The sequence below is a fragment of the Bufo bufo genome, chromosome 4 (assembly GCF_905171765.1).
Source record: "Bufo bufo chromosome 4, aBufBuf1.1, whole genome shotgun sequence".
Classification (NCBI taxonomy): Eukaryota; Metazoa; Chordata; class Amphibia; order Anura; family Bufonidae; genus Bufo; species Bufo bufo.
In genome coordinates, this window is record NC_053392.1 from 84,910,277 (window position 1) to 84,936,125 (window position 25,849).

Consider the following 25,849-nt stretch of genomic DNA (forward strand, 5'->3'; position numbering starts at 1 on the left):
GGTGGATAGTTGTCAGGGTACAAGGCAGACGTAGGGCTGGCAGATGGATGGTGGAATAATAACCAGGTCTGCAGGTTGCAATAAATAAGGTCTTTATTTACTGAATTGAAGATGGGAGTAGTAGTCAGGGCCGGCTCCAAGTTCATGTGGGCCCTTGAGCGATAAATCTCAGTGGGCCCTCTTGTGGCATTTGTCAAATGTCACTACAGCATCTTAGAGTGTTAAAAAATGGAAGCGCGGGCTTCCTGCTCAGGCGCGCATCCCCCCAGCAGAGATCAGGAAAACCACCATGTTCTAAAAATGAGCCGCAGCCTGTACTAGGCTTCCAGGCTCATTGTTAGTATATCCCAGTTCAGGCCACTAGGTGGCAGCACTAAACTGTGATATAGTGATTTCTATACAGAATAAAGACAGATTTCCCTCAAATGAGCCCCCACACAGTTCTGTAGACATAACTATAAAAAAAAGTTATGGGGGTCACTGAGTAGCAGGGGTTCTGTTAGGGTTGCCACCTTTCCCAACAAAAAATAATAGTTACACAAATTGAAAAGGTTGGTGTGTCTATTTAAGATTTATTTTCATGTTAACCTGCTGTACATATATTATGGCTAAAAACCTCAGTAGTAGTTTCCCACATATTACACACGGAATACCTTGGGGTGTCTTCTTTCCAAAATGGGGTCACATGTGGGGTATTTATACTGCCCTGGCATTTTAGGGGCCCTAAAGCGTGAGAAGTAGTTTGGAATCCAAATGCATAAAAAATGCCCTATGAAATCCTAAAGGTACTCGTTTGACTTTCGGCCCCTTTACGCACCTAGGCTTCAAAAAAGTGTCACACATGTGGTATCGCCGTACTCAGGAGAAGTAGGGCAATGTGTTTTGGGGTGTATTTTTACATATACCCATGCTGGGTGAGAGAAATATCTCTGTAAATTGACAACTTTGTATAAAAAAATATAAAAAGTTGTCATTTACAGAGATATTTCTCTCACCCAGCATGGGTGTATGTAAAAATACACCCAAAAACACATTGCCCTACTTCTTCTGAGTACGGCGATACCACATGTGTGACACTTTTTTGCAGCCTAGGTGCGCAAAGGGGCCCAAATTCCAATGAGTACTTTTAGGATTTCACAGGGCATTTTTTACGCATTTGGATTCCAAACTACTTCTCACGCTTTAGGGCCCCTAAAATGCCAGGGCAGTATAAATACCCCACAAGTGACCCCATTTTGGAAAGAAGACACCCCAAGGTATTCCGTGAGGGGCTGGCGAGTTTCTAGAATTATTTTTTTTTGGCACATGTTAGCGGAAAATGATTTTTTTTATATATTTTTTTCTCTTACAAAGTCTCATATTCCACTATAAAATTTTACATGAACTCGCCATGCCCCTCACGAAATACCTTGGGGTGTCTTCTTTCCAAAATGGGGTCACATGTGGGGTATTTATACTGCCCTGGCATTTTAGGGGCCCTAAAGCGTGAGAAGAAGTCTGGAATATAAATGTGTAAAAGTTTTTACGCATTTGGATTCCGTGAGGTGTTTGGTGAGTTCATGTGAGATTTTATTTTTTGTCACAAGTTAGTGGAATATGAGACTTTGTAAGAAAAAACAAAAAAAATAAAAAAAAATCAATTTCCGCTAACTTGTGCCAAAAAAAATATCTTCTATGAACTCGCCATGCCCCTCAAAAGTGATCTTTATAGCGCCGCAGAGATTTTACGGTGTTTTTGCAGTGTTTAGAAAAAAATATATTCTGTCACTGCGGTGGGGCGGACTGAACGCAAGTGTGCGCACAAGATCAGGCCTGATTGGGCGAACACTGCGTTTTTGTAGAGCCTATAGAACATGTCCTATTCTTGTCCGCAATTGCGGACAAGAAAAGGCATTTTCTATATAGTTGTGGCAATGTGCGGATCCGCAAAATGCGGAAAGCACATTGCCGGTGTCCGTGTTTTGCGGATCCACGGTGTCCGTGTTTTGCAGATCCGCGAAACATATACGGACGTCTGAATGGAGCCTTACAGGGGGGTGATCAATGACAGGGGGGTGATCAGGGAGTCTATATGGGGTGGTCAGGGGTTAATAAGTGACAGGGGGGTGTAGTGTAGTGTGGTGATTGGTGCTACTTACAGAGCTGCCTGTGTCCTCTGGTGGTCGATCCAAGCAAAAGGGACCACCAGAGGACCAGGTAGCAGGTATATCAGACGCTGTTAACAAAACAGCGTCTGATATACCTTTCAGGGGTTAAAAAAATCGCATCTACAGCCTACAGGCGAATGATCTACAGGCGAATGATCGCCGCTGGCAGGCTGTAGATCAGCTCGTTTATCTTCCGATCCTGTGAACGCGCGCTCCTGTGTGCGCACGTTCACAGGAAATCTCGCGTCTCGCGAGATGACGCGCCGATGCGTCAAGGAGGAACAAACCGACCGCCCGCAGGACGCATCCCTGTGTTAGGCGGTCGGGAGGAGGTTAAAGACATACTTGGAAAACATTACCTACAGCGCTACAGAACATACAGGGTCATACAGCACCACATATGTACCTCTTACATCCAGTGATGTCTCCTCTGATGTAGATGTTCTCTTTCCTCATCTTCTCCTTTCAGACCAGACCACCCTGATCATTTCTTTTAGCAGCGTCTTGTCTCTGCAGAGTTTAACAAACAGACATCTTACATTCCTACTTTTCCATCATCCTCACCTTCTCAACACCCTATCCTGACCCCCCCCCCCCCCCAATACTATACTGCAGAAACAGTCCCCCTGAAAATACTGGTACCACACAGATAGTGTGCCAGTACAAAAAATACCCCCTTATCTTTCAGATCAGACCCCCATATCAAACCCCAGATGAGACCCCCCACATCTCAGACCAGACCCCCTTTAGACCTCTGTCAGACCCCATATCAGACCTCCATTAGACCTCCGTGTCAGACCCTGCTCCAAAATAAGACCTCAGATAAGACCCCCGTTAAACCTCCAGACCTCCATATAAGACCCCCATTAGACCTCCATATAAGACCCCTATTAGACCCCCATTAGACCTCCAGACACACAATCAGACCCCCATTAGACCTCCCTAGACCCCCAGTCAGACCCTTTAGACCCTCAATCAGACCCTTCAGACCCCCAATCAGACCCTTCAGGCCCCTAATCAGACCCTTCAGACCTCAGATCAGACTATAAAATAAATAAACAAACTTACCTCTCCTGCTCTGCCGATCCTCTCCTAATTTAGGCTGTCTTCCCAGCTCTCATCTCTTCCCAGGGCCCGCGCTGCTGTCACCTGACCTCCTGCAGCGTCAGGTCAGAGCACGCTGTGTACGTCCTGATGCTGCAGGCGGCCAGGGCACAGCAGCGCGGGCCCGGGGAGAAGCGAGCAGGAGGAGGGGTAAGTACTGTTCAGCGCTCACAGCGCTTTTCTCCCCCTTCTCCTGCAGACTAGTGAGCGCTTCCATTATGGAAGCGCTCACTAGTATTCCCTTTATAAGATGCACTGCATCATATTAAGGGAAATATACAGCACCACTGGCAAGGGGGGCCTCTGGGCCCCCCTGGCTTAGGGGCCCAGTTGCAACTGCAACCGCTGCGACCCCTATAGTTACGCCAGTGGTTCCAGTCCATAACGGTCCATGTTTCTTGTTTATGATACCACTGCAAATGAAGGTGATGGTGGCTGGCTATTAATGGCAGGACACATAATGGGCGCCGAGACACCAAATTTCCTTCTGCTAAGTTTCTGGAAATGGTCCGGTTAGAGACAAAAGTGTGTAATGAAGGAGCCACCTGGGTCTAGAGGGTGAAGAACAAAACTATGGGAGCTGGTCATGCCTGTTGGCAAATCAAACGATCCTCTCTACTGGTGGTCTATTGGAAGGGGCGGATTGGCCATAGATCCTACAAGGAAATTTCCTGGTGGGCCGACGCCCCAGGGGGCCACACAAGCTTTTTGCTCTGCCGCTGACCGGGTCCATAATGAGCTCTCAGTGGTAATTAACGCTGTGAGAATCAGGTACTCATGGACCCAGCCAGTGACCGCACATGTTCTTCTGAATTCAACTGCTGCGGCCCTCCCTTCACCTCCTAAGCCCAGTACTCCATAGAAAACTGGAGGAGGAGGACAGAAGATGGTACCTGTTGATGGCCACCAAAGAGGGCCAGCTTTTGGGGCAGTATATTGTGCTACACTGTGTTACTTGTTTCTGCTGGGGCGGTATTTTGCACTATGGTATTGTTGACTCGGCCTACTTGTGTTGCCCCACCTTCTGTTAATTTGGACCTGCGTACAACATGGGCCATCTTTTAGTTTTTTTACAGGGCCACTTTAAGTTCCCAGTCCACCCCTGTCTGTCGGGCCTTCCCAAACCTGTTTACCGTGTGCGTGTGCCCTCACATAACCACTGCTCCCAGCGCCTCCTAACAGCTAGGTCTAGATGGCATTCATCGAAACACCCCTCCTGCTTCTCTTCGTCCAGGGATGCGCCCCCTCTCAAAGTCTGTCAGCTGGGCAAAATGTCTGGGCTCAAAATTTTTCAATGAATGTATAATTGATGGATTATGTATGTAACTATATATTGTCTCTATGGTCAGACTGATGTCAGTGGTCAGTACATGCACTGCTCTGCAGAATAATGAGTAACCAGCGGATATTATTGTGTAAACCAGTCTGGTGTGTGTTTTATTGCTAGATCTAGTGAACACCGGACTTTACAGGGGAATTTAAACAGTATACACTACACACATTCTTTGTATACTGAACGTGTTAAGGTGTATATAGTATACACTGCTTCTATCAGGGATTTCGATGGGGGAAGGGGACAACAGAAGTTCTTGCAGTGACATAGAGGCATACATAGAAGAGGGAGAGAGAGATGACAGAATACAGTAGTAGTGGTAATTTGCAATCTGGGAGTCCCCCACCCTACCATCAAAGAAGTACAGTGTCAAGATGTATTCCCACCTTGATGTGTTATGGCACAACATTATGATGGGTGGGGGTCCGACCTTGTTTTAACATGAATTCAAAGATTCGAGAATAAATAGGCTTACCCAGGCTGTGATCAAATATTTACTAATTGTGATTAAGTATCTAGGTAAAATACCCTTACAACACAGACCTCTAGAGCCCCCACCAAGCACAAAAACCTAGGGACAGAACATAGAAATGATATTCATTCAGCATGTGTATTCTGGGAGGGCACTGATGGGGGTATTATTAATTCTGGGGGCCACTTATGGAGGCATTACTATTACTGGGGGCACTAATGGGGGCATTATTAACTCTGGGTGGCACTAATGGAGGCATTACTATTACTGGGGGCACTAATTGGGGCATTATTAACTCTGGGGAGGGGGGGCGCTAATGGGGCATTATTAATTCTGGGAGGGCACTGATGGGGGTATTATTAATTCTGGGGGGCACTAATGGAGGCATTACTATTACTGGGGGCACTAATGGGGGCATTATTAATTCTGGGGGGCACTAATGGAGGCATTACTATTACTGGGGGCACTAATCGGGGCATTGATAATTCTGGGGGGGGGGGGCGCTAATGGGGCATTATTAATTCTGGGGGGCACTAATGGAGGCATTACTATTACCGAGGGCACTAATGGGGGCATTATCAATTCTGGGGGGCACTAGTGTAGGCATTAATATTACTGAGGGACACAAATGGAGGCATTAGTATTACTGGGGGGCACTAATGGGGACACTATTAATACTGGGAGCCACATGTATTAAACCACGCCGCGTGGCTCAACTTGGCCAGTATTTTTTGTTGGGAAAGGTGCTGCACCATGATGTCCAAGCACCCATTGAGGGGGATAACACCCCTTCATGAAGGGTCTCCAGTAAAGGGGCGTGGTCAGCCATCGACGTTGACATGTATGACATAAACATTAGTGACACGTATGAACTTTCACGCATCTTGAACTTAGTTTTAGCTGGCGCTGTGAGCCTCTCGCTCTGCTATTGTCAGACTCTTAGGCACAAACAATTTTTTGCTAAATTTGACCCTTTTCCCAGGATTGTAAAATCCTTGGTGGCATTATCCCAATGTGCCAGGTGTAAAAATTGCATCCCGTTTAATTTACAGTTAAGCTGATGACATATAATCCTCAGTGGAGCAAGAGCTGTAAAGAATTTACAAAAGCGTTAAAAAAGAAATCACGCCAGTCACAATATGTCGCTCTAACGCCTGCCAAGTGCGGCTGCTTACGCTTTACGTCATCACGACAATCACAACATGGCGCTCCTCAGACTAATAACACTTCCGCCAACCTGCAATTGTCCCCCGTGACGTCAATCGTAAGCGCGGACATCCACAAGATGGCGCCGCCAACCAATCCCTGGCTCTTCTTCCTGCTTCCTCTCCATGTGGCCTTGTGAGTATCCGGCTCCTCAGCAGGCAGCCCCTTTACCCGGTGATGTGGTGTCGGTAGTCCCCGTCCGCTACAGCCATGCAGGTGTCCAATGTGAACGATGTGAAGATCTATAACCTGAGCTGCGGGAAGTCCCTGCCCGAGGTGAGCGCCGCCCTGTGACCTAATAACGTTATAGTGATCCACACTCCATGCAGATGGTTTCCCTTGGGTTAGTGTGCTCCTTGGCGTGCCAGCCCCTTGCCAGAGTCCTCTTAAAGGGATATTCCATAATTGCCTTATAAGTGTGGGAAAATGGGGTTCTCCAACCCATGTGCAATATTAAGAGCAAATGGGGGTCTACAGGACAAACGCAAAGAGCCAAAAAGGCAGATTGGCTGTGCCATACATGCCCAGCATGAGACTGCCCATTTAATGGGACACATTGGTGTGTGATAGATTGTATTGTGCATACGGATAGATGCATTTTCCTGGGCAGCATTTAATTTATGGCATGGCAGCATAGTCTAGTGGCACCAGCAGCAGGCCCCCTATCAATACTATCAATCACTGATAACACCTCCCCTGTGTACAGCTATCAGTGACTGATAGCTATCTCTGTATACACACTTACACAGAGAATACTATCAATCACTGATAACACCTCCCCTGTGTACAGCTATCAGTGACTGACAGCTATCTTTGTATACACACTTACACAGAGAATACTATTAATCACTGATAACACCTCCCCCGTGTACAGCTATCAGTGACTGACAGCTATCTCTGTATACACACTTACACAGAGAATACTATTAATCACTGATAACACCTCCCCTGTGTACAGCTATCAGTGACTGACGCCTATCTCTGTATATACACTTACACAGAGAATACTATCAATCACTGATAACACCTCCCCTGTGTACAGCTATCAGTGACTGACCGCTATCTCTGTATACACACTTACACAGAGAATACTATTAATCACTGATAACACCTCCCTCCTGTACAGCTATCAGTGACTGATAGCTATCTCTGTATACACACTTACACAGAGAATACTATCAATCACTAATAACACTTCCCTGTGTACAGCTATCAGTAACTGACAGCTATGTCTGTATACACACTTACACAGAGAATACTATCAATCACTGATAACACCTCCCCTGTGTACAGCTATCAGTGACTGACAGCTATCTTTGTATACACACTTACACAGAGAATACTATCAATCACTGATAACACCTCCCTGTGTACAGCTATCAGTGACTGACAGCTATCTCTGTATACACACTTACACAGAGAATACTATCAATCACTAATAACACCTCCCTGTGTACAGCTATCAGTGACTGACGCCTATCTCTGTATACACACTTACATAGAGAATACTATCAATCACTGATAACACCTCCCTGTGTACAGCTATCAGTGACTGACAGCTATCTCTGTATACACACTTACACAGAGAATACTATCAATCACTAATAACACCTCCCTCCTGTACAGCTATCAGTGACTGACGCCTATCTCTGTATACACACTTACATAGAGAATACTATCAATCACTGATAACACCTCCCCTGTGTACAGCTATCAGTGACTGACACCTATCTCTGTATACACACTTACACAGAGAATACTATCAATCAAGCATGTTCAGCTCTTGAGCCCGCTCCGTACACTCACGGCTTCCATGTGAGGTGCAGATGTCACTTCAATGTAATTTTTGGGATAATTTGTTTAAACTCTTCTAGTGATAAGTGAAATATTACGTCCTCCTCAGTTTCTGAATTCACCTTCCTCTATTCCAGTGGCTTTCTGACCGTAAGAAGAGGGCTCTGCAGAAGAAGGATGTTGGTATGTATAACAAGTGTAATATATGTGGCTTCGTTGGGATGTGGACTACAACCCCCAGGCGGTTTTAAGGGCATAGCGTTTGCCGCTGACTGCTTCCTACCATATGAATGGTGTGATGTGACGCACAGTGGCTTTGGATATAGGAATCTGACATGGTTCGTTCTCTTAGATGTTCGGCGGAGGATCGAGCTCATCCAGGACTTTGACATGCCCACGGTGTGCACCAACATCCGGGTCTCCAGAGACGGCCAGTACATTATGGCAACTGGTGAGTGTGGGAAGGGTCAGCGCTGGGCGCCTGGGTTAAACAGATTGCGTGGGGGAGAGAATGGCGCCACCACCCCCACCGTGTGCAGGCCTGCACTGGGTAGAGGGACGTAGCAAGGATTTAGACCAGGTACGACATTGCTGGTTGAGTTTTTAAAAACTGATTTCATTTTCATGTCTTTTCCTGTAAAGTGCGACTTTAGCTTCCGTAGAAAGCGTTGACCTAAAACTTAATGCAAAAACACTCCCGTTCATTACCACAGAATAATGGGGTTGTTGCATGTGACCCATTAGGGCAGGGATCGGCAACGTTCGACACACACTCCAGCTGCTGTGAAACTACAACTCCCAGCATGCACGCTTACTTGGCTGTTCTTGTAACTCCCATAGAAGTGAAAGGAGGATTCTGGGAGTAGTAGAAGTTTCAGAACAGCTGGAGTAGCGGAGGTTGCCGATCCCTGCATTAGGGCATTTGGATATCAAGCATAGCCATGTCTTGCACGGTCGCCCCTCCATGTGTAGTACTGAATTTCTAAGCAGGATGAATTGTCGCCAAATGGTCGACAAGTACTACGTACCGCAAAGTGGAAGCATTGGGAGCTTCTGACCCAGCACTGTTGGGAGCAAAGTCAAAAAGCTCTAGGTGTCAGAATGTGGCGCCTCAAAGCAATTTTTTGGTACTTTTAGTTTTTTTTTTTTTATATGTAATAGTAAATAACAAAAGCTATAAAAACTTCACTTTCCTGTAATTGTTCTGATCCTCAGAATAAAGTTATAGGGGGAGATTTATCAAACTGGTGTAAAGTAGACTTGGCTTAGTTACCCATAGCAACCAATCAGATTCCTCCTTTCATTTTGCACATCCTCCTTTTTGTTCAAAACTTCGGATTAATACTGTGCAGAGATTCGTCTCCGTACAGTATTAGAATGTATGGGCTGCGATGAGCCGAAGTTAGGTATTCGCAACCACGGATGCGGACCCGTTCACTTCAATGGGTCCGGAATTGCGGAACGGCCGCAGGGAACGGGAACCCTCGGAAGCACTACGGAGTGCTTCCGTGGGGGTTGCGTCCCGTACTTCCGTTCCGCAAAAAGATAGGACATGTCCTATCTTTTTGCGGAACGGGCGGATCGCGGACCCATTAAAGTGAATGGGTCCGCGATCCGATGCGGCTGACCTACGGCCGGCGAATTTGCGGGCCGCAGCACGGGTCACACACGTTCGTGTGAACTCGGCCTAAAACTTGGAACCGAACTCGGCTTTGGTTCTGAGGTACCAGTCGTACGAAGACATAGTTCAGTTCCAAGTTTTAAAGCGGTTTTCCACTTAAAAAATCAGCTACTGAAGTTGTTCAACGAAGTCGCGCTCGTCTTCATGAATAACTGACTTCACATCATAATTCTAATAGTAATCTCCATACAGTATTGGGGGGCATTCACACGACTGTAGGTGTTTTTGCGGATCCGTGTGTGTTCTGCATTTTGCGGACCGCACATGGCCAGCGCTATATAGAGAATGCCTATTCTGTCTATTGCAGACAAGAATAGGACATGCTCTATATTTTCTGCAGGGCCGTGGAACGGAACAAGGGATGCGGACAGCACATGGTGCGCTGTCCGCATCTTTTGCGGCCCCATTGAAATGAATGGGTCAGCCCCTGTTCCGCAAAATTGCGGAATGGATCAATTTATACGGTCGTGTGAATGCACCCTTAGGGCTCATTCAGATGGACGTATGTTTTTTTTTCTTAATTTTTTCGCACCTGTTCCGCATTTTTGCGGAACGGGTGCGGACACGTTAATTTCAATGGGACCGCAAAAGATGCGGACAGCGCACAATGTGCTGTCCGCATCCGTTGTTCCATTCCGTGGCCCCACAAAAAAAATATAGAGCATGTCCTGTTCTTGTCTGCAATTGCGGACAAGAATAGGCATTTTCCATGAGTGGTGGCGATGTGTGGCCTGCAAAACCTATACGGCCGTCTGAATGAGCCCTTAATCCGAAGTTTTGAACAAAGCGACTTTGAATGTAGCCCCCGAAGCTCGCTTCGCTCATCACTAGTTATAATGAACAGTACATGGTGCTATTATAACGTACAATCGGAAAAATAGTTATGGACCCTGGAAAGCAGGCAAGGAAAAACAATGTTACCGCCAAAGTTGGCTTGGTCCTGAATGCGTCAAAGGTGTTTAAGGGAAATTAAATATTGATGACCTGTCCTTCATCGCTATCAGATTGATGGTGGTCTGACTCCCGGCCGCTGTGAGTGTAGCGGCCTTTTCACAGCATACCGAACACAGCGCCATACATTGTATAGTGGCTGTTTTTGGTATTACAGCTCAGTCCCTTTCACGTTCGGTTACTTTCACACTGGCGTTTTGGCTTTCCGTTCGTGAGATCCGTTCAGGGCTCTCACACGCGGTCCAAAACGGATCAGTTCTGCCCCAATGCATTCTGAATGGAAAAGGATCCGCTCAGAATGCATCAGTTTGCCTCCGATCCGTCTCCATTCCACTCTGGAGGCTGCTTGCAGCGTTTTGGTTTCCGTCTGACGAAACTGAGCCAAACGGATCCGTCCTGACACACAATGTAAGTCAATGGGGACCCGTTTTCTATGACACAATCTGGAACAATAGAAAACGGATCCGTCTCTCATTGACTTTCAATGGTGTTCAAGACGGATCCGTCTTGGCTATAGAAGACATAATACAACCGGATCCGTTCATGAAGGATGCAGGCGGTGGTATTATTGTAACGGATCTGTTTTTGCAAATCCATGATGGATCCGCCCAAAACGCGAGTGTGAAAGTAGCCTTACGAGCTGCAAATAGGCCATGTGACCAATGGAGGGGATGTCACAGGCCGGGAAGAGGCCGCAGTGCTTTGCTGATCGCCAAAACGCCTTCAGTACCAATTTTTGCAAATCTGACCAGTGTCCCTTTATGTGTGAATAACTTTAACTTTAAAACGCTTTGACTTATCCCGGCCATTCTGAGATTGTTTTCTCGTCACATATTGTACTTCATGACAGTGGTAAATTTGAGTCAAAATCCAGAGGATAGATCATCAGTTTAAAAAAACTGCAGAAACCCTTTAAAAAGTGCGTTTTGGAAATTTTCAGAAAACTTTCAAGAGCGCTGTAGCTGTACGGTGCTGATATCCGGGTCTGAAATCCCAGCGCCGTACAGCTACAGCGGATATCAGCACCGTACATGTATGGCACTGGTATCCTACGGGTTAAAGGATTTCTCTCATGAAAGATGTAAACCATGAATCAGACACCATATAATACATGACAATACCTTTCTAACAAAGCTAGAACCAGCCGATCCAGAGATCTCCCCATTCACTGATACAATTGTTCCTCTAGATTTATATCAAGGGCATCTCAGGGTTGTGTCCTTTCTGCTGCAGCTGGTGGCAGTTGAAGGTTGGGACTGAGCATGTGCTTCCATCTCAGCGCAGATGGCGAGATACAGATCTATTTTATTGAATAACTCACGGATATAGAAAATGTTTAATTAAATGCAGTTGCAAAAGTATTCAGATCCAGGTGGCGGTTTGAAAATTATATTTTTGTGGGACAACCCTTTAACTATTTATTGAAAAGAATGGTGATAGGTCGTCTTTCAGACTGAGGCAGCCATGTTTTGGGAGGCTGTTTTGACAGAAGTGATTTTTTTACATCCAGACTGCCCGAACCCCTGAGGACGCCAAGTGTTTGGCGAAACATGTCGGGGGGGCAGAGTGTGATAGTGTGTGTTTTAGGCAGCGTGTGTCTGTGGCCAGCGACTAGTGACTATCATGCAGATTACTTCAGACAGGGAGGCCCGCTAAGAGTGTGTGCTCCATAGTCTGCCAGTTCAAGCACACTGAGAGAGAGGCCCCCTTCACACGGGCGAGATTTCCACGCGGGTGCGATGCGTGAGGTGAACGCATTGCACCCGCACTGAATCCGGACCCATTCATTTCTATGGGGCTGTTCACATGAGCGGTGATTTTCACGAATCACTTGTGCGTTGCGCGAAAAATCGCAGCAAGCTCTATTTTGTGCGTTTTTCACGCAACGCAGGCCCCGTAGAAGTGAATGGGACTGCGTGAAAATCGCAAGCATCCGCAAACAAGTGCGGATGCGGTGCGATTTTCACGCACTGTTGCTAGGAGACGATCGGGATGGAGACCCAATCATTATTATTTTCCCTTATAACATGGTTAGGGAAAATAATAGCATAGTACAATAGGGCTGGAGGGGTTAAAAAAAGAAATATATATATTTTTTTTTTTACCTCACCTTAATCCACTTGATCGCGCAGCCCGGCATCTTTTCTCTCTTCTTTCTTCAGGACCTGGGTAAAGGACCTGTGGTGACGTCACTGCGCTCATCACATGGTAAAAGATTATGTGATGGACCATGTGATGAGCGCAGTGACGTCACCACAGGTCCTTTACCCAGGTCCTGAAGAAAGAAGAGAAGCCGGGCTGCGCGATCAAGTGGATTAAGGTGAGTTATATTATTTTTTATTAACCCCTCCAGCCCTATTGTACTATGCATTCTGTATTAAGAATGCTATTATTTTCCCTTATAATCTACAGAACACCTAACCCAAACCTGAACTTCTGTGAAGAAGTTCGGGGTTTGGGTACCAACCATGCCGATTTTTCTCACGCGCGTGCAAAACGCATTACAATGTTTTGCACTCGCGCGGAAAAATTGCGCATTTTCCCGCAAAGCACCTGCATCTTATCCGGGCAACAAACACGACGCCCGTGTGAGGCTACTTTCACACTAGCGTTCGGGGCTCCGCTTGTGAGTTCCGTTTGAAGGGTCTCACAAGCGGCCCCAAACGCATCCGTACAGCCCCAATGCATTCTCAGTGGAGGCGGATCCGCTCAGAATGCATCAGTCTGGCAGCGTTCAGCCTCCGCTCAGCGAGCGGACACCTGAACGCTGCTTGCAGCGTTCGGGTGTCCGCCTGGCCGTGCGGAGGCAAACGGATCCGTCCAGACTTACAATGTAAGTCAATGGGGACGGATCCGCTTGAAGATGACACAATATGGCTCAATTTTCAAACGGATCCGTTCCCCATTGACTTTCAATGTAAAGTCTGGACGGATCCGTTCAGGCTACTTTCACACTTAGATTTTTTTTTTTAAACTATAATGCAGACGGATCCATTCTGAACGGATCCAAACGTCTGCATTATAGGAGCGGATCCGTCTATGCAGACACCAGACGGATCCGCTCTGAACGCTAGTGTGAAAGTAGCCTTAAAGAGGCCAAACAATGTCAGCACAATTCAACGGTATTAACCATATAAAGGAGGGGAGCCAGTTAGGTAGGAAACAAATGAGGGCCTCTAGCCAGCCTTGTAGTGTTACTAGTCATCACAACTGAAGCAACAAGTTCAGACACAGCGGAGGATTTTAAACGTTAGTCTTGAGTAGCAACATTTTATTAACGAAAATAAAGGTTCTGTTTTATCCAGGTCAATATCCACACGTGTAAATCAAGAGACCATTATTGGTCCATGTGACCATTTGTAGATATGCGTTTTCCATCCATGGCTCACTCTACTACCAGCTGTGCCCAGTTTATTAGGTCTGTGGATAACTTGGTGATGGTGGCATATAACCTGACTTCTCTGCTCGTCTCTTTCAGGAACCTACAAGCCCCGGGTCCGCTGTTATGACACTTACCAGCTGTCTCTGAAGTTTGAGAGGTGTTTGGATTCTGATGGTAATCATCATTTTTGTCTCTTTTTTGGAAAACCCATTTTCAGATACTCTTATTAGGCCGCTTTCACACAAGCTTGTGCAGCCCAGGAAATCTAGTCCATGTAATGGCCGCATTTTCCAGGATCGGCCATGGTTCGACTGACTCCAACTCACTGATTCATAATGATCTTTAATGCGCTGAGCTCCAGCCCACCCATGGGTTGTATGGTCTCGTGCTCACAGCATCATGTGGCTGTGTAATAAAGCTGACACTCGGCCACAACGACTGAGATTGGAGAGAACTCTGTTCCCGGCCATTAACCCCTCAGATACTGCAGTCGATAGCTACTGCGGCATCTGAGGGGTTAGTAGGGAGTCAGGTGATATGTTGAATTAAATGGTGCTGATACGTGTCCTGCAAAAAGCAAGCCCTCATCTGGAAGAAGTCTCTTGGAAAATGTGGAGCAAAGAACAAAAACTAAAATTAGCTCAGTACCTGAAAAGGGGGGGGGGGGGGGGTAAGCTTTCAAAAAACCTTGTCATAGAGACATGTCAAAACTTTTGATCGTGGGGGTCTTGGAATGAGGGGAGAGAAGTGCATGCATATCGTATATGTGTTTCTCTCCCATCGTTCTTTGAGCTCAAACCCCCTCCTATCTAAACTTTTGATATCAAAAGTTTTTTTTTGGGACAGTTAATAACCCTTTAAATGTGTTTCTCATCCGTATCATTGGGGGACACAGGCTTGACCATGGGTATAGGTGTTGCCACTAGGAGGCGGACACTAAGCACAAAGGTGTGAGCTCCTCCCTTCAGCTATACCCTTCCTACAGGGACTAAGCTAAATCTGCAAATGTTTTTTTTTTCATTTATTTTTTTTCTTTCCTTCTAGCGGGATTTCAGGCAGTCCTAGCTGTCTGCTTTCACAGATGGGAGACCAGGGGGTCCCCAAGCCTGCTGCTCCTTCCCGGTCTCAAAGTCAAGGAGGACCAGAGGTTCCTAAAGCATCTGCATCCCGCCAGCCTTCGGATCACCACGGCCACCCACTACAAGTCCCCTGTGTTCCGGTGTAGCGGCCCTCCCCAAGGGAACGCACACGAAGGTGGTGATCCAGCTGGAGCCAGGGGGGCAGAAAGACGCTGGACGGGGGAGTATTTCTGGCCCCCAAGGTGCTCTCCTCCTTCCTCCTCCCTCCCCTTCTCAGGTAACCTTCTGTGGATCCCCCACGGAGGACTTGTCTCCTCCAGGAGTTTTTTCTGCTGACTGGAGTGGGGGTTGGGGGGTGGGTGGTTGAAGAAGCCTCCGGTGCGCAATCCACTCTATACGCAGGGGAAATTTTCTCCTTTTCATCGTGTCCTGTTCTGGGCTCCACCAGGGCCGCGGCTAATTGAGGCCCTGGCTTTTCTGCGGCCTACTCCCACATCGGCTTCTGGCGGGCTCTTCTCTCCCGGCCGGCATCTCCATTCGGCCGGGGCTTCAGGGTTAAAGGGGTTATCCCATCATAGTGATCACTGTTTAGGAGAAAATTCATCCCCACTTACCTCATTGTTGTCATTCGGTCTCCCCTGGTTACGGCCACCGCTCTTCTCCAGAATCCTGGTGGCCGCGCTTGCGCAGAAGACTCCTTCTTTTCTCCTGGCCGGGCCGCTTGCTGTCCTGAACGCGCACGCCGCCGCGCATGCGCGATGGTGACTTCTTACTGGCCAGAATAGTACAGAGTTGCCAATGCGCACGCCGGCTCTGTACTATACTGACCAGGAATAAGTCACCATGGCGCATGCTCGGCAGCGTGCGCATTCAGACCAGCACGCGGCCCGGCCGGGAGAAGACTTAATTCAAAATGAACGGCGCGCTGGCAGCAGGTAAGTATGAAAATGCAAAGTGGGATAACCCCTTTAAGTGCGGTTACCGCGCGGGGGGGGCCTCAGTCTCTTTGTAGGGACGGCAGAAAGTTGGGCCTGTGCTTCCTGGCAGTTTCGCCAGGGGCCGGCTCCATTTTGGGGGCGGGGCATGAAGTTCTTTCCGCTTCTTCAGCTTTTCTTGGGGCGAATCTGGGCGCCTCTTTCTGCCTCCGACCACATCCTGTGTTTAAATGCACCTGCGGCGCGACTTGTGGCAAGGTACCTCCGGACAAGCTGCATTGAGAGTCACAGGCCGGATAAGCTCTGTTTCCCCTTCCTACAGGGTTTAACCTACACCCCCCCCCCCCTTTCCCATCCTCCTTCCTGACACTACAGGGTTCTCATTATGTCCGAACCCAGGCCCAAAAGCAGTCGGTCACTTCGGTGCGCCATTTTGCTTGTGCGTCGTGTAAGTGATTGTTGTTGTCCATCCGTGCAAGGCGTATGGTCATGCGAGGAGCTCTCCCTCCCAATCAACATTCTGGAATTGAGAGCGATTCGTCTCTCTGCTGTATTGGACCGACCATCTCCGGGGACGTTCGGTTCGAGTTCAGTCCGACAACTCCACGGCTGTTGTGTACCTCCATCACCAGGGCGGCACCTGGAGCACGGCAGCCATGGATGAAACGGCTCTGATCCTCAGCTGGGCAGAGAGCCATGTTCCGGCGCTGTCGGCAGTTCACATCCCCCGGCGTCGACAACTGAATCACAGACTTCCTCAGCCGGGAGCGTCTCGATCTCGGCGAATGGGCTCTTCACCCGCATTTATTATTTTTTTTTTTTGGGCCACGCCAAGTGTGGCACGCATCTCTAGTCACCCTCCTCGCCGAAGAACCCTGGCATCTTCCTCTTTGGGAGGACCTCTTGTTGCAGGGACCGATCTTCCACCCGAATTTAGGGTCGCTACACTTAACAGCATGGCTGTTGAAGCTGCCATACTAAGAGCTCAGGGTTTCTCGGATGCTGTTGTCCAGACCATGATTCGTTCCAGGAAGCTGTCATCTTCCCAAATCTACCACCGGACCTGGAAGGCCTACATTAGTTGGTGCGAGCGTCACCAGCGGTCTCCCATTCGTTTCTTGTTGCTGCGACTCCTGTCTTTCCTGCAGTCGGACATGGACTTGGGGCTGGGTCTCAGCTCCCTCAACGAGGGCAAGTTTCGGCTCTGTCCATTCTTTTTCAGCGGAACTTGGCTTTGCTTTCTGCATTTCGGACCTTTCTGCAGGGGGTTGCACATGCAGCGCCCCTTTTTCATCCTCTGTTGAATCCTTGGGATCTTAATTTAGTGCTCAGCGCTCTCCAGTCTTTACCGTTTGAGCCTTTGCAGCAGGTGTCTCTACGCTTTCTGTCCTACAAGGTGGCCTTTCTGGTGGCAGTCACTTCCATCCGTAGGATGTCGGAACTCGCGGCTCTTTCCTGTCAGTCACCTTTCCTGATCCTCCATCAGGACAAGGTAGTCCTTCGCCCTGTTCAGTCCTTTCTTCCGAAGGTTGTGTCGGCATTCCATCTCAATAAAGAAATTATTCTCCCTTCATTCTGTCCTGCCCCGTCTCATCCTCGTGAGCAGTTGCTCCACACTCTGGATTTGGTACGAGCCGTTCGCATCTATCTGTCCCAGACGTAGTCTTTCGGTGTACGGATTCCCTGTTCGTCATTCCAGAGGGGCCGAGACGAGGGCTGGCTGCGTCTAAAATTTCAATTTCCCGATGGATTTGTTTGGCCATTGTGGAAGCGTACCGTGTCAATGACCGGGCCCCACCCTTCTGGGTGACTGCTTATTCGGCTCGGGCAGTGGGGGCCTCTTGGGCAGTGCATCATGGGGCTTCGGCCCTTCAGGTATGCAAGGCGGCTACCTGGTCGTCTTCTGACGCTTCTCTGGGGCGTAGAGATTTGCAGACGGCGGTTCTCTGATTGGCCGGAGGGTTCTTGTTTATGCCCACCCTTGAGACTGCTCTGTAACGTCCCATGGTCAAGCCTGTCCCCCCCAATGATACGGATGAGAAAACTAGATTTTTGTACTTACTGTAAAATCTGTTTCTCTTCCATTCATTGGGGGACACAGCTCCCACCTGTTCTCTTGTTTACGGGCCCTTTCTGGCCTGTGTGGTTCTGGGTTTGTACATAGTTTCGTTTTCCTGTTTTTGTATTTCTTCTCCTACTGCTTTTGCACTAACTGATTTAGCTTAGGCAAGTTTCACACTAGCGGCAACCTTCTCCTGTAGGGTGTTCCTGCGGGTGAACAGCCTGCCGGATCCGTGCTGCCGCTAGTGCACGCGTGCCGCCGGAGGTCAGCTCTGGTCCCATTGACTATAATGGGGGGCATGCCGAGAGGCGGATGGAATAAAACTACATGTCGACACTTTCTGAGCTTGGACTTGAAGGCTGAAGCATTGTCACTCCTTCTGTTTTACCCTGCACAGTGGGTTGCCAAAAGTGCTGCTGTGTTGGAACCCCCCCCCTTCCCTCACACATGTACTGGGCCCCTCACCGGTAAAATACTTACCCCTCTCCCTGCACACAGATAAACAGCCAATGGCAGGATGACGCTAGGGAGGCTCGTCGCTGTACCCCCCCCCGGATGTTTTCATCCATGTGCAGGGATAAGCAGCAGCGGGGGAGTGGGGTAAGTATATTGCCGTTGAGGGTACATGTGAGGGAGGTTTTGAGAAATTGGATAACCCCTTTAAGGCTGCTGTTCGCAGTCCTACCAGTAGCTCAGCTTACACCTGAATGTTCTGGATGCAGGGAGATTTGCATGCTGGGATATGTAGTCATCCACCCTGCGCTGTACAGTAATCTCATACAAGAGAAACTACTGCAATCAGAATGCAGTGCAGCAGGGAGCGTTGCATTTCTTGGAACAGATGAATATCGGCAATATGTTTTGAGAATCCATCCATCAGCTGACTAGCAGAATTGTGAATGCAGCTCTGGAGTACAACACAGACTGCAACTTGGGGTTATTACAAGATAAGCAATGTATTTTAAAGTTCCTTAGCTTTTACGTAGATTTGATCTACAGACACTTGGTAGTAACTCTGCTCTGTTTCTGACTGTCTGAATTTTCTTTTTCAGTGGTTAAATTTGATATCTTATCAGAAGACTATTCAAAGGTATGATGCTATGGAGGATTCTGTTAAATAGTTTGCCATTCCCCAGCTCTGATCCCCCTGCCCACTGTAAGGACTCTCTCCCACAGGCGTGTCCCTTGCGGGAACCGCGCTCCGTGTGAGAGAGGGATTGTGCAGCCTAGACTACAGAAGTGCACGGCATTATCATGATTGACATGTATGATTCTGTTACAGAAGGGTCAGGCAGAGGCACACAGCACTATCAATCATGATCATGCCCTGCACTTCTGTAGTCCAGACCGCACAATCCCCCCCCTCACACAGAGCGAGATTTCCGCAAGGGACACGCTCGTGTGAAAGAGCCCTAAGTGTGCGCCTGTGCCAACATTTTGAGCTCTCAGACAGCTGTGTGGCTGCACAGTTAATGCCTGCATATTACTCTCTATCCCCTCCCTGCACTGTATGGAGAGAACAGGCACTGAACAATGTTCAACCTCCTGTTAAAGCCAGGAAAACGCTGACGTTCGGAGAAGTAATTGGCGAACCCCAGATATGAAGAATTAACCTCTATGGTGATTCTAAGCCACCAGTGATTTTAAAGATGGCCCCTTTGCTGCCCTAGACCACAATGGATGTTGCCATTAACTCATTCTGGTTCCGCATATGGCGAATGTATACTGTGAGCGCTGTAAATATTTGTGGACGTGCATGGAGCAGATCTTCAGAACATGCCATGATCCTATTCTGTATCATTTCACGCACCTTACCAGTCCCCGTCTGCTGTCTTCAGTCCCTTTATCACTGTACTATATGTGATGTAGAGAAATGTGACATTACTCCAGCAGAAGCTCCTCATCACTTGTCTTTTCTGTCCCAGGTTCTCTTCCTCCATAGTGACAGATACGTAGAGTTCCATTCACAGCACGGCTTCTACTACAAGCTAAGGATACCAAAGTTTGGTCGAGACTTCTCCTACCACTACCCATCCTGCGACGTGTATTTTGTTGGAGCTAGGTAATTTAAAGTGACGAGCAGACGTATCGCACTTCCTAGAGCGGACTTTCCATCTGCTGACCTGCCTGCTCCCCTGCAGCATCTTTAGGGGCGTCTTCAACGTTATGAATTCCGTTTTTGCTTTCCGTTAATGGAAAATAACGGAATTTATAAGACACAATTCAAAACAGAAACCAGTCTGTGCAGCCCCCAGCCATCTGGTAACAGACATGTATGTCTATGTCTTGTGGCTGCTCACAGGTATCTTTCATGTATTCTCCCATTAGATGTGTAACTAGACATTTATGATGCATAATGTATGTTCAATATTCCATAAATATAGTATTTCAATTGGTAATACCCCTTTAAGTTTTATTTTCGGCCCTTGGAATTGGTTCAGGCTGACAATGTGGCCCCCAACCAGAAAAGGTTGTTCACCCCTGCCTTAAAGGGTACCTCTATTTGCAATCTGCTGCCTGATCTGGCCACACACTACTGTACGTTAGGTGGGGAGTGTCATGCATGGATCCTATTAATTAAAATGTTTTTTTTTTTTTTTTCTTCTTCTTTCAGTTCTGAGGTTTACCGGTTAAATTTAGAGCAAGGCCGCTTCCTGAATTGCCTTCAGACTGAAGCCTCGTAAGTAAGAGTAATGGCTACTTAAAGCCACTAGGTGGCGCCAGACTGTCTCTTCATTCTGCAGGACCTATCAGTCTGTGTGTGATTGGTAGTGAAGGACCTGATGTGTACACAGTCATGCCAAATATTTTCTTTGTTTTTTTTTACAGACAAATTAATGTTTGCGACATTAATCCTGGACACCATTTGTTTGCTGCGGGCACATTCGAGGTAAACGTTTGCTGCTTTTGGCTGATGTTGTGTCTTTGACGTCGTGGATGACTTGGCTTTTGAATGATAGAATATCATTTCTTCAATTAAGTTGCTTATACGTGTAAAATCTCACCAGGGTAAAGTGGAATGCTGGGACCCCCGGATAAGGAGTCGTGTGGGGATACTGGACTGTGCCATGGGCAGCGTAACGGAGGATACAGAGTAAGTTAAATGACAAACCGTAGCTCATCATTGTGTTTAGATGGTTAAAAGATGCTGCCAGCTTGTGTGCGAGAAATGCCACACAATGTAGGAGGGCATCAGGGAACTCCTTTTCTTTGTCTGCTGTTCGGGAGCCAACGGGCATTGTAACAACCTCCCTGCCATCTCCATTGACAAAAATAGGCACAAGCCCTTGGACTCCCGTGTCCCTCCATCTTATAGACGGTAGTAAGTTCAGTATTCCTTTGCTGTGGCGTCTGATGCTGTATGGTTGCCTCAGCAAAAGCGCCCCCCGCTCTGATCTTGTAGCAGGGGTGCGAAAACAGCTTAGAGCTTTCCTTTAATTGGGGGCAATTATGTTTTTATATATGCAGATGATAGTGGTGGAGGGCATTAAAGGGTTGGCCCATCTCATACGTTGGGGACATATTGGTAGGATATGCCCCCAGTGTCTTATAGGTATGGGTCCCACCACTGAAATTTATCTCTAGAACGGACCCTGCAAAGTGAAGAAGAGCAGACTGCGCATGCGCAGCTGCCCTCCATTCGTTACTATGGGAGTGGAGAGAGTGGTGCGCTCTGCTATTTTCACAAGTCTCAGATACACTGACGAGCAAAAGGGTAACAACGTTTTGAACTTTTGACTTTCAGGCTCCATATCTCACCATCCACTACAGCATCAAACGTGAGACTACCATCATTTTATAGACAATCATCTTGGCCGTCTCATACGTAAATTGGACTTGCGACCAATGACCATATGATTAGTTCTGCAGATTCTTCTCATGTAACTGCAATGTTACTGTTTTGCTTCTGGTGCTGGAACAATCTTTTTCTTCTTGTAAACTACAAATTACACCCTGTTCTCACATTCCCTAATAGCTCAGTGTGTTATTAGGTTGATTCCCAAGCGAAAAAGGTCACCGGTTCGAATCCAGGAGCCATGAAGATTTCCCAAGAAAAGAGAAACCGCATCATCCCGCGAATAGATAGCGATATTTTGGCTAAGAAAATTGCCAAACTGCATCATGTGAGCGCGGTGGAAGAATACGAAATGAAGTCCGTCCGTTCCAAAATATCGGAATGAACCAGTCGGCTCATCGCAAGGAGTAACGAGCATTACACAAGTCTGGAATGGTGGCCCGAAAAAAGGTGAAGTCTCGACTTCGATATCGTCATAAGAAGCGTCGGCACAAGTTTAAAGTACAAACAGTGGAGAGTAGAAGATTGGAAACGGATTATTTGGAGCGATGAGATGAAAGTTAATAGACTGGGCTCTGTTGGGTGCAAATGGGTGTGGAAGAAAAGGGAAAAGGGGGCAGATCGAGAAATTTAAGGAACCGTCAAGTTCAGTGGAGGAAGCCTGATGATATGGGGTTGTTTCAAAGCCAAAGGCGTTGGATACTTGACCGGGATCGATAATGGTCTCAATGCTGAGCTACATGTGAGTATCCTACAAGTACTATTGGTATGAAAAGGGCGACCTAGTATTCCAGCAGGACAACGACCCGAAACATACGTCGAGATCGGCGAAGAAATGGTTCAGTGACAATGAAGTAGAGGTGCTGGATTGGCGCCCTGAGACCTCAACCCAATTGAACACTAGGGTAGAGTTGAAGAAAAAGCTGTATTCGTACCCAAGTGAGTCGACCAGTATACACCAACATTGGGAACGTGTAGAAGAGACCTGGGAACAGATTTCGGTCAAGACATGCTTGAATCTGATCGAGAGAATACCCAGAAGGATTCAGGCAGTGTTGAAAGCCAAAAGTGGATTTACAAAATACTACCAAAATAATAAAAATAAAAATTTAGAATTTTTTGAACAAACCAGTAACAATGCAATTACATGACAAGAATCTGCATAACTAATTATATGCTAAATAATTGCAAGTCCAATTTATGTATGAGATAGCCAAGATGATTGGCTATCTCGGCTACTTTCGGAAGTCCCATAGAAATAAATGGAGGGCAGCCATGCATGCACGGTCCGCTGTTTTTCATTTTGCAGGCTCCTATAGATAGATGCGGGTCGCACCTCTGGGACCGCCACCTATCAGACTTTGGGGGTATGTCTTGGCTATATGCTGCCAATGTATAAGATGGGCCAACCTCTTTAATAAGAGCTGGATAGTGATGTCACACTGTGAAAGACAAATGGAGTGAAACAACCCCTTAAACACCCGTTCACCACACTATTATGGCATATGGATGTCTTCCATGGGGTGGACGCAGACATCTAGTGGAAAGCTATCGCTGAAGACATTCAGCAACCACATATGGTTTGTCTAACTTCTTGGGTGACACATTTTTTGGTTGCATAGTCTATATCACTGATTAACTTGGACTAAACACATCTTACAGTCCACTCCTGGCTGCTTACATGGAACCAGTCAGCAATGTACTACTACTGACGGCCTGACCGACTGAAATCTGCTGTCCATTTCCTTGCATCTTCGATGAGGTCCGTTGTCAGATATGCAGTGCTTTAAGAAAGACACTTCCCATAGGCATTTCTACTTTTTCCTGGCCATTTGTCATCGGAGCCTTAGTACTCACTGCAAAGATGTTGGGACAGGTTTTTCATATAGCCGGGTAACATGACCACTCTCTTACCCGAAGTTCACACTTGCGCGTTTTACAGCGCGTTCAAACGCGCTGTAAAACGCATAACCGATGCAAACCAATGCTTCCCTATGGGACTGGTTCACATTTTCGCGTTTTACATCGCGTTCGAACGCGCTGAAAAACGCCCGACGCATAAACAAGTTCTTGAGCTTCTTTGGGGCGTTTTGTCGTGCGTTTGCGGCCATAGGACACTGCTGTCAATCACACAAACGCGCGTAATACGCGCGTTGACTATGGACAAAAACGCGCGTTAAACGCGCATATTAAATACGCTCAGGTCTGAACACAGTGTTAGGGCCACTCTTGTGGCCCACAAATAGAGGGTCCGCAATATTCTTGCACTGGCCGTGTGCTTACCGCATCACTGATGCGGACCCATTCACTTGAATGGATCTGCAATCCAGAAGGTGCGGTGCGCAATGGAGGCAGGGAAGCACTATGAAGTGCTTTCGTGGGGTTTCTCTCTGTGCTTCCGCATCGCCAAAAAATTTTTTGGTGGTGCGTACGGATTTAGGACCCATTCAGGTTGCATGGGTCTGGATCCATCTGCGGAATCTGCACGGATGTTGCCCGTGCATTGGGGATTGCAAATTGCGGTCCTCAATGCACGGAAAGGCCGAGCAACGGCCGTGTACATGAGCCCTTATCCTCTGTTATTTGGATGGACTTTGTCAATAACCTTTGTCCCTTTACATTCTTTCAGAATTGAGGGTTTACCATCCGTGTCAGCCTTGAAGTTTAATGGACCTTTGCACTTGGCTGTGGGGACTTCAACCGGACAGGTAAAGATATGGAGTATATAAAGCTAAAATATGAGTGCCTAAATCGGGCTGCCGCCAACCACCATAGCAAACTCTGAATACCACCTGACTGGCATGATAGCGGGCGCTCCTGCTAGTATCTGTGTGCAGTTGGATGTTCTGTTGTAGGTGGGGAATAATGTCACGGCCATGGCTATGACCGTGACTCCTGAACCGCATGCGGTTGTCAGCGGTTTTCATTGGTGTTCAATCACAGGTGAGGGCTGTGGTATTGGCCTCACCTGTGGTTGCCGCTGGCAACAGTATGTATGTGGCAGCGTAGCAGGCTGAGCTGTGCCATGCAGCTCGCTACGCTGCGCATGCGGTTTTGTGTGTGATGTGTGGATGTGTGCACTGTGTTTTATGTTATTGTGTGCACGTCTCCTTTAAGTGGTGTTTTCCCTTCCCTGGTGTTGGAAGGGTTAATCCCCTTCCTAGTGTGTGTGTGCACTGGGTGTGTCCTACTGTGGGGTGTGGCTTCTTGGCCTATAAAGCCTCACTGCTTTTGCAGGCCTTCAGGTTGCTTCAGCCATGCTTAGCTGAGAGCAGCCTCATGTATTTGTTACCTGCCAGTAAGAGCCACCCCTGTGGTCATAAACCTTAATGTCATAACCATAATGTCCCATTAAGTTATTTCTAGTTATGTGTGATGTCCGTGTGATGTTTTATATGTGATTTTGTGCAGCTATGGATCTGGGTCCCTGTGTGGGGATGCGTTTGTGATCTGCACCCTGCTAACACAGGGATCCAGTCAGCAAGGCTGTGGCAGGTAGGTGGAACTCTTTGTTCACCTGCCATATCCATAGAGCTGTTTATGTCTCCCCTTTTCCTGCAGCTTGGCCGTTGAGACTCCTGCTCCTCCGTGTCTAGGAGGAGTGGGCTTGTCTTACTCAGCTCCTAGGTGAGGGTCATCTTGAGGGCTAGCAGGGACTTTTAGGTTCCGGAGCATGGGCCCTCCTACCATCAAGGTTGGCTCATGTAGCTAGGAGCCAGGGTCAGGTTAGGGATGCGTTTAGGAGGTGACCTGCTCCCTAATCCTGTCTTCATGGCCAAGCAGCCGTAACATCACCGGGCTCCACACGGCTGAGGATTTCCCCCATCCTCAGCCGTGACAAATAATTAGTCTTATGAAAAACATAACCCCAAAAACTTGAAAAGAGAACATGCATGCATTTATAAAC

At 47.6% G+C, this 25,849-nt stretch overlaps 1 protein-coding gene across 2 annotated transcripts in view; it reads left to right on the plus strand.

Annotated features, from left to right (window-relative positions):
* Positions 1-6,333: 6,333 nt before the first annotated feature.
* Positions 6,334-25,849, plus strand: part of NOL10 (nucleolar protein 10) — an 89,377-nt gene continuing 69,861 nt past the window's right edge. For both annotated transcript variants that reach the window (XM_040427466.1, XM_040427467.1), the window contains exons 1-10: positions 6,334-6,538; positions 8,194-8,239; positions 8,409-8,507; positions 14,167-14,244; positions 19,199-19,236; positions 20,072-20,208; positions 20,761-20,826; positions 20,976-21,036; positions 21,155-21,240; positions 24,572-24,650. In XM_040427466.1, coding sequence (XP_040283400.1) covers positions 6,473-6,538; positions 8,194-8,239; positions 8,409-8,507; positions 14,167-14,244; positions 19,199-19,236; positions 20,072-20,208; positions 20,761-20,826; positions 20,976-21,036; positions 21,155-21,240; positions 24,572-24,650 — 756 coding nt within the window. In that variant the 5' untranslated portion in view covers positions 6,334-6,472. The remainder of the gene's footprint in view (positions 6,539-8,193; positions 8,240-8,408; positions 8,508-14,166; positions 14,245-19,198; positions 19,237-20,071; positions 20,209-20,760; positions 20,827-20,975; positions 21,037-21,154; positions 21,241-24,571; positions 24,651-25,849) is intronic.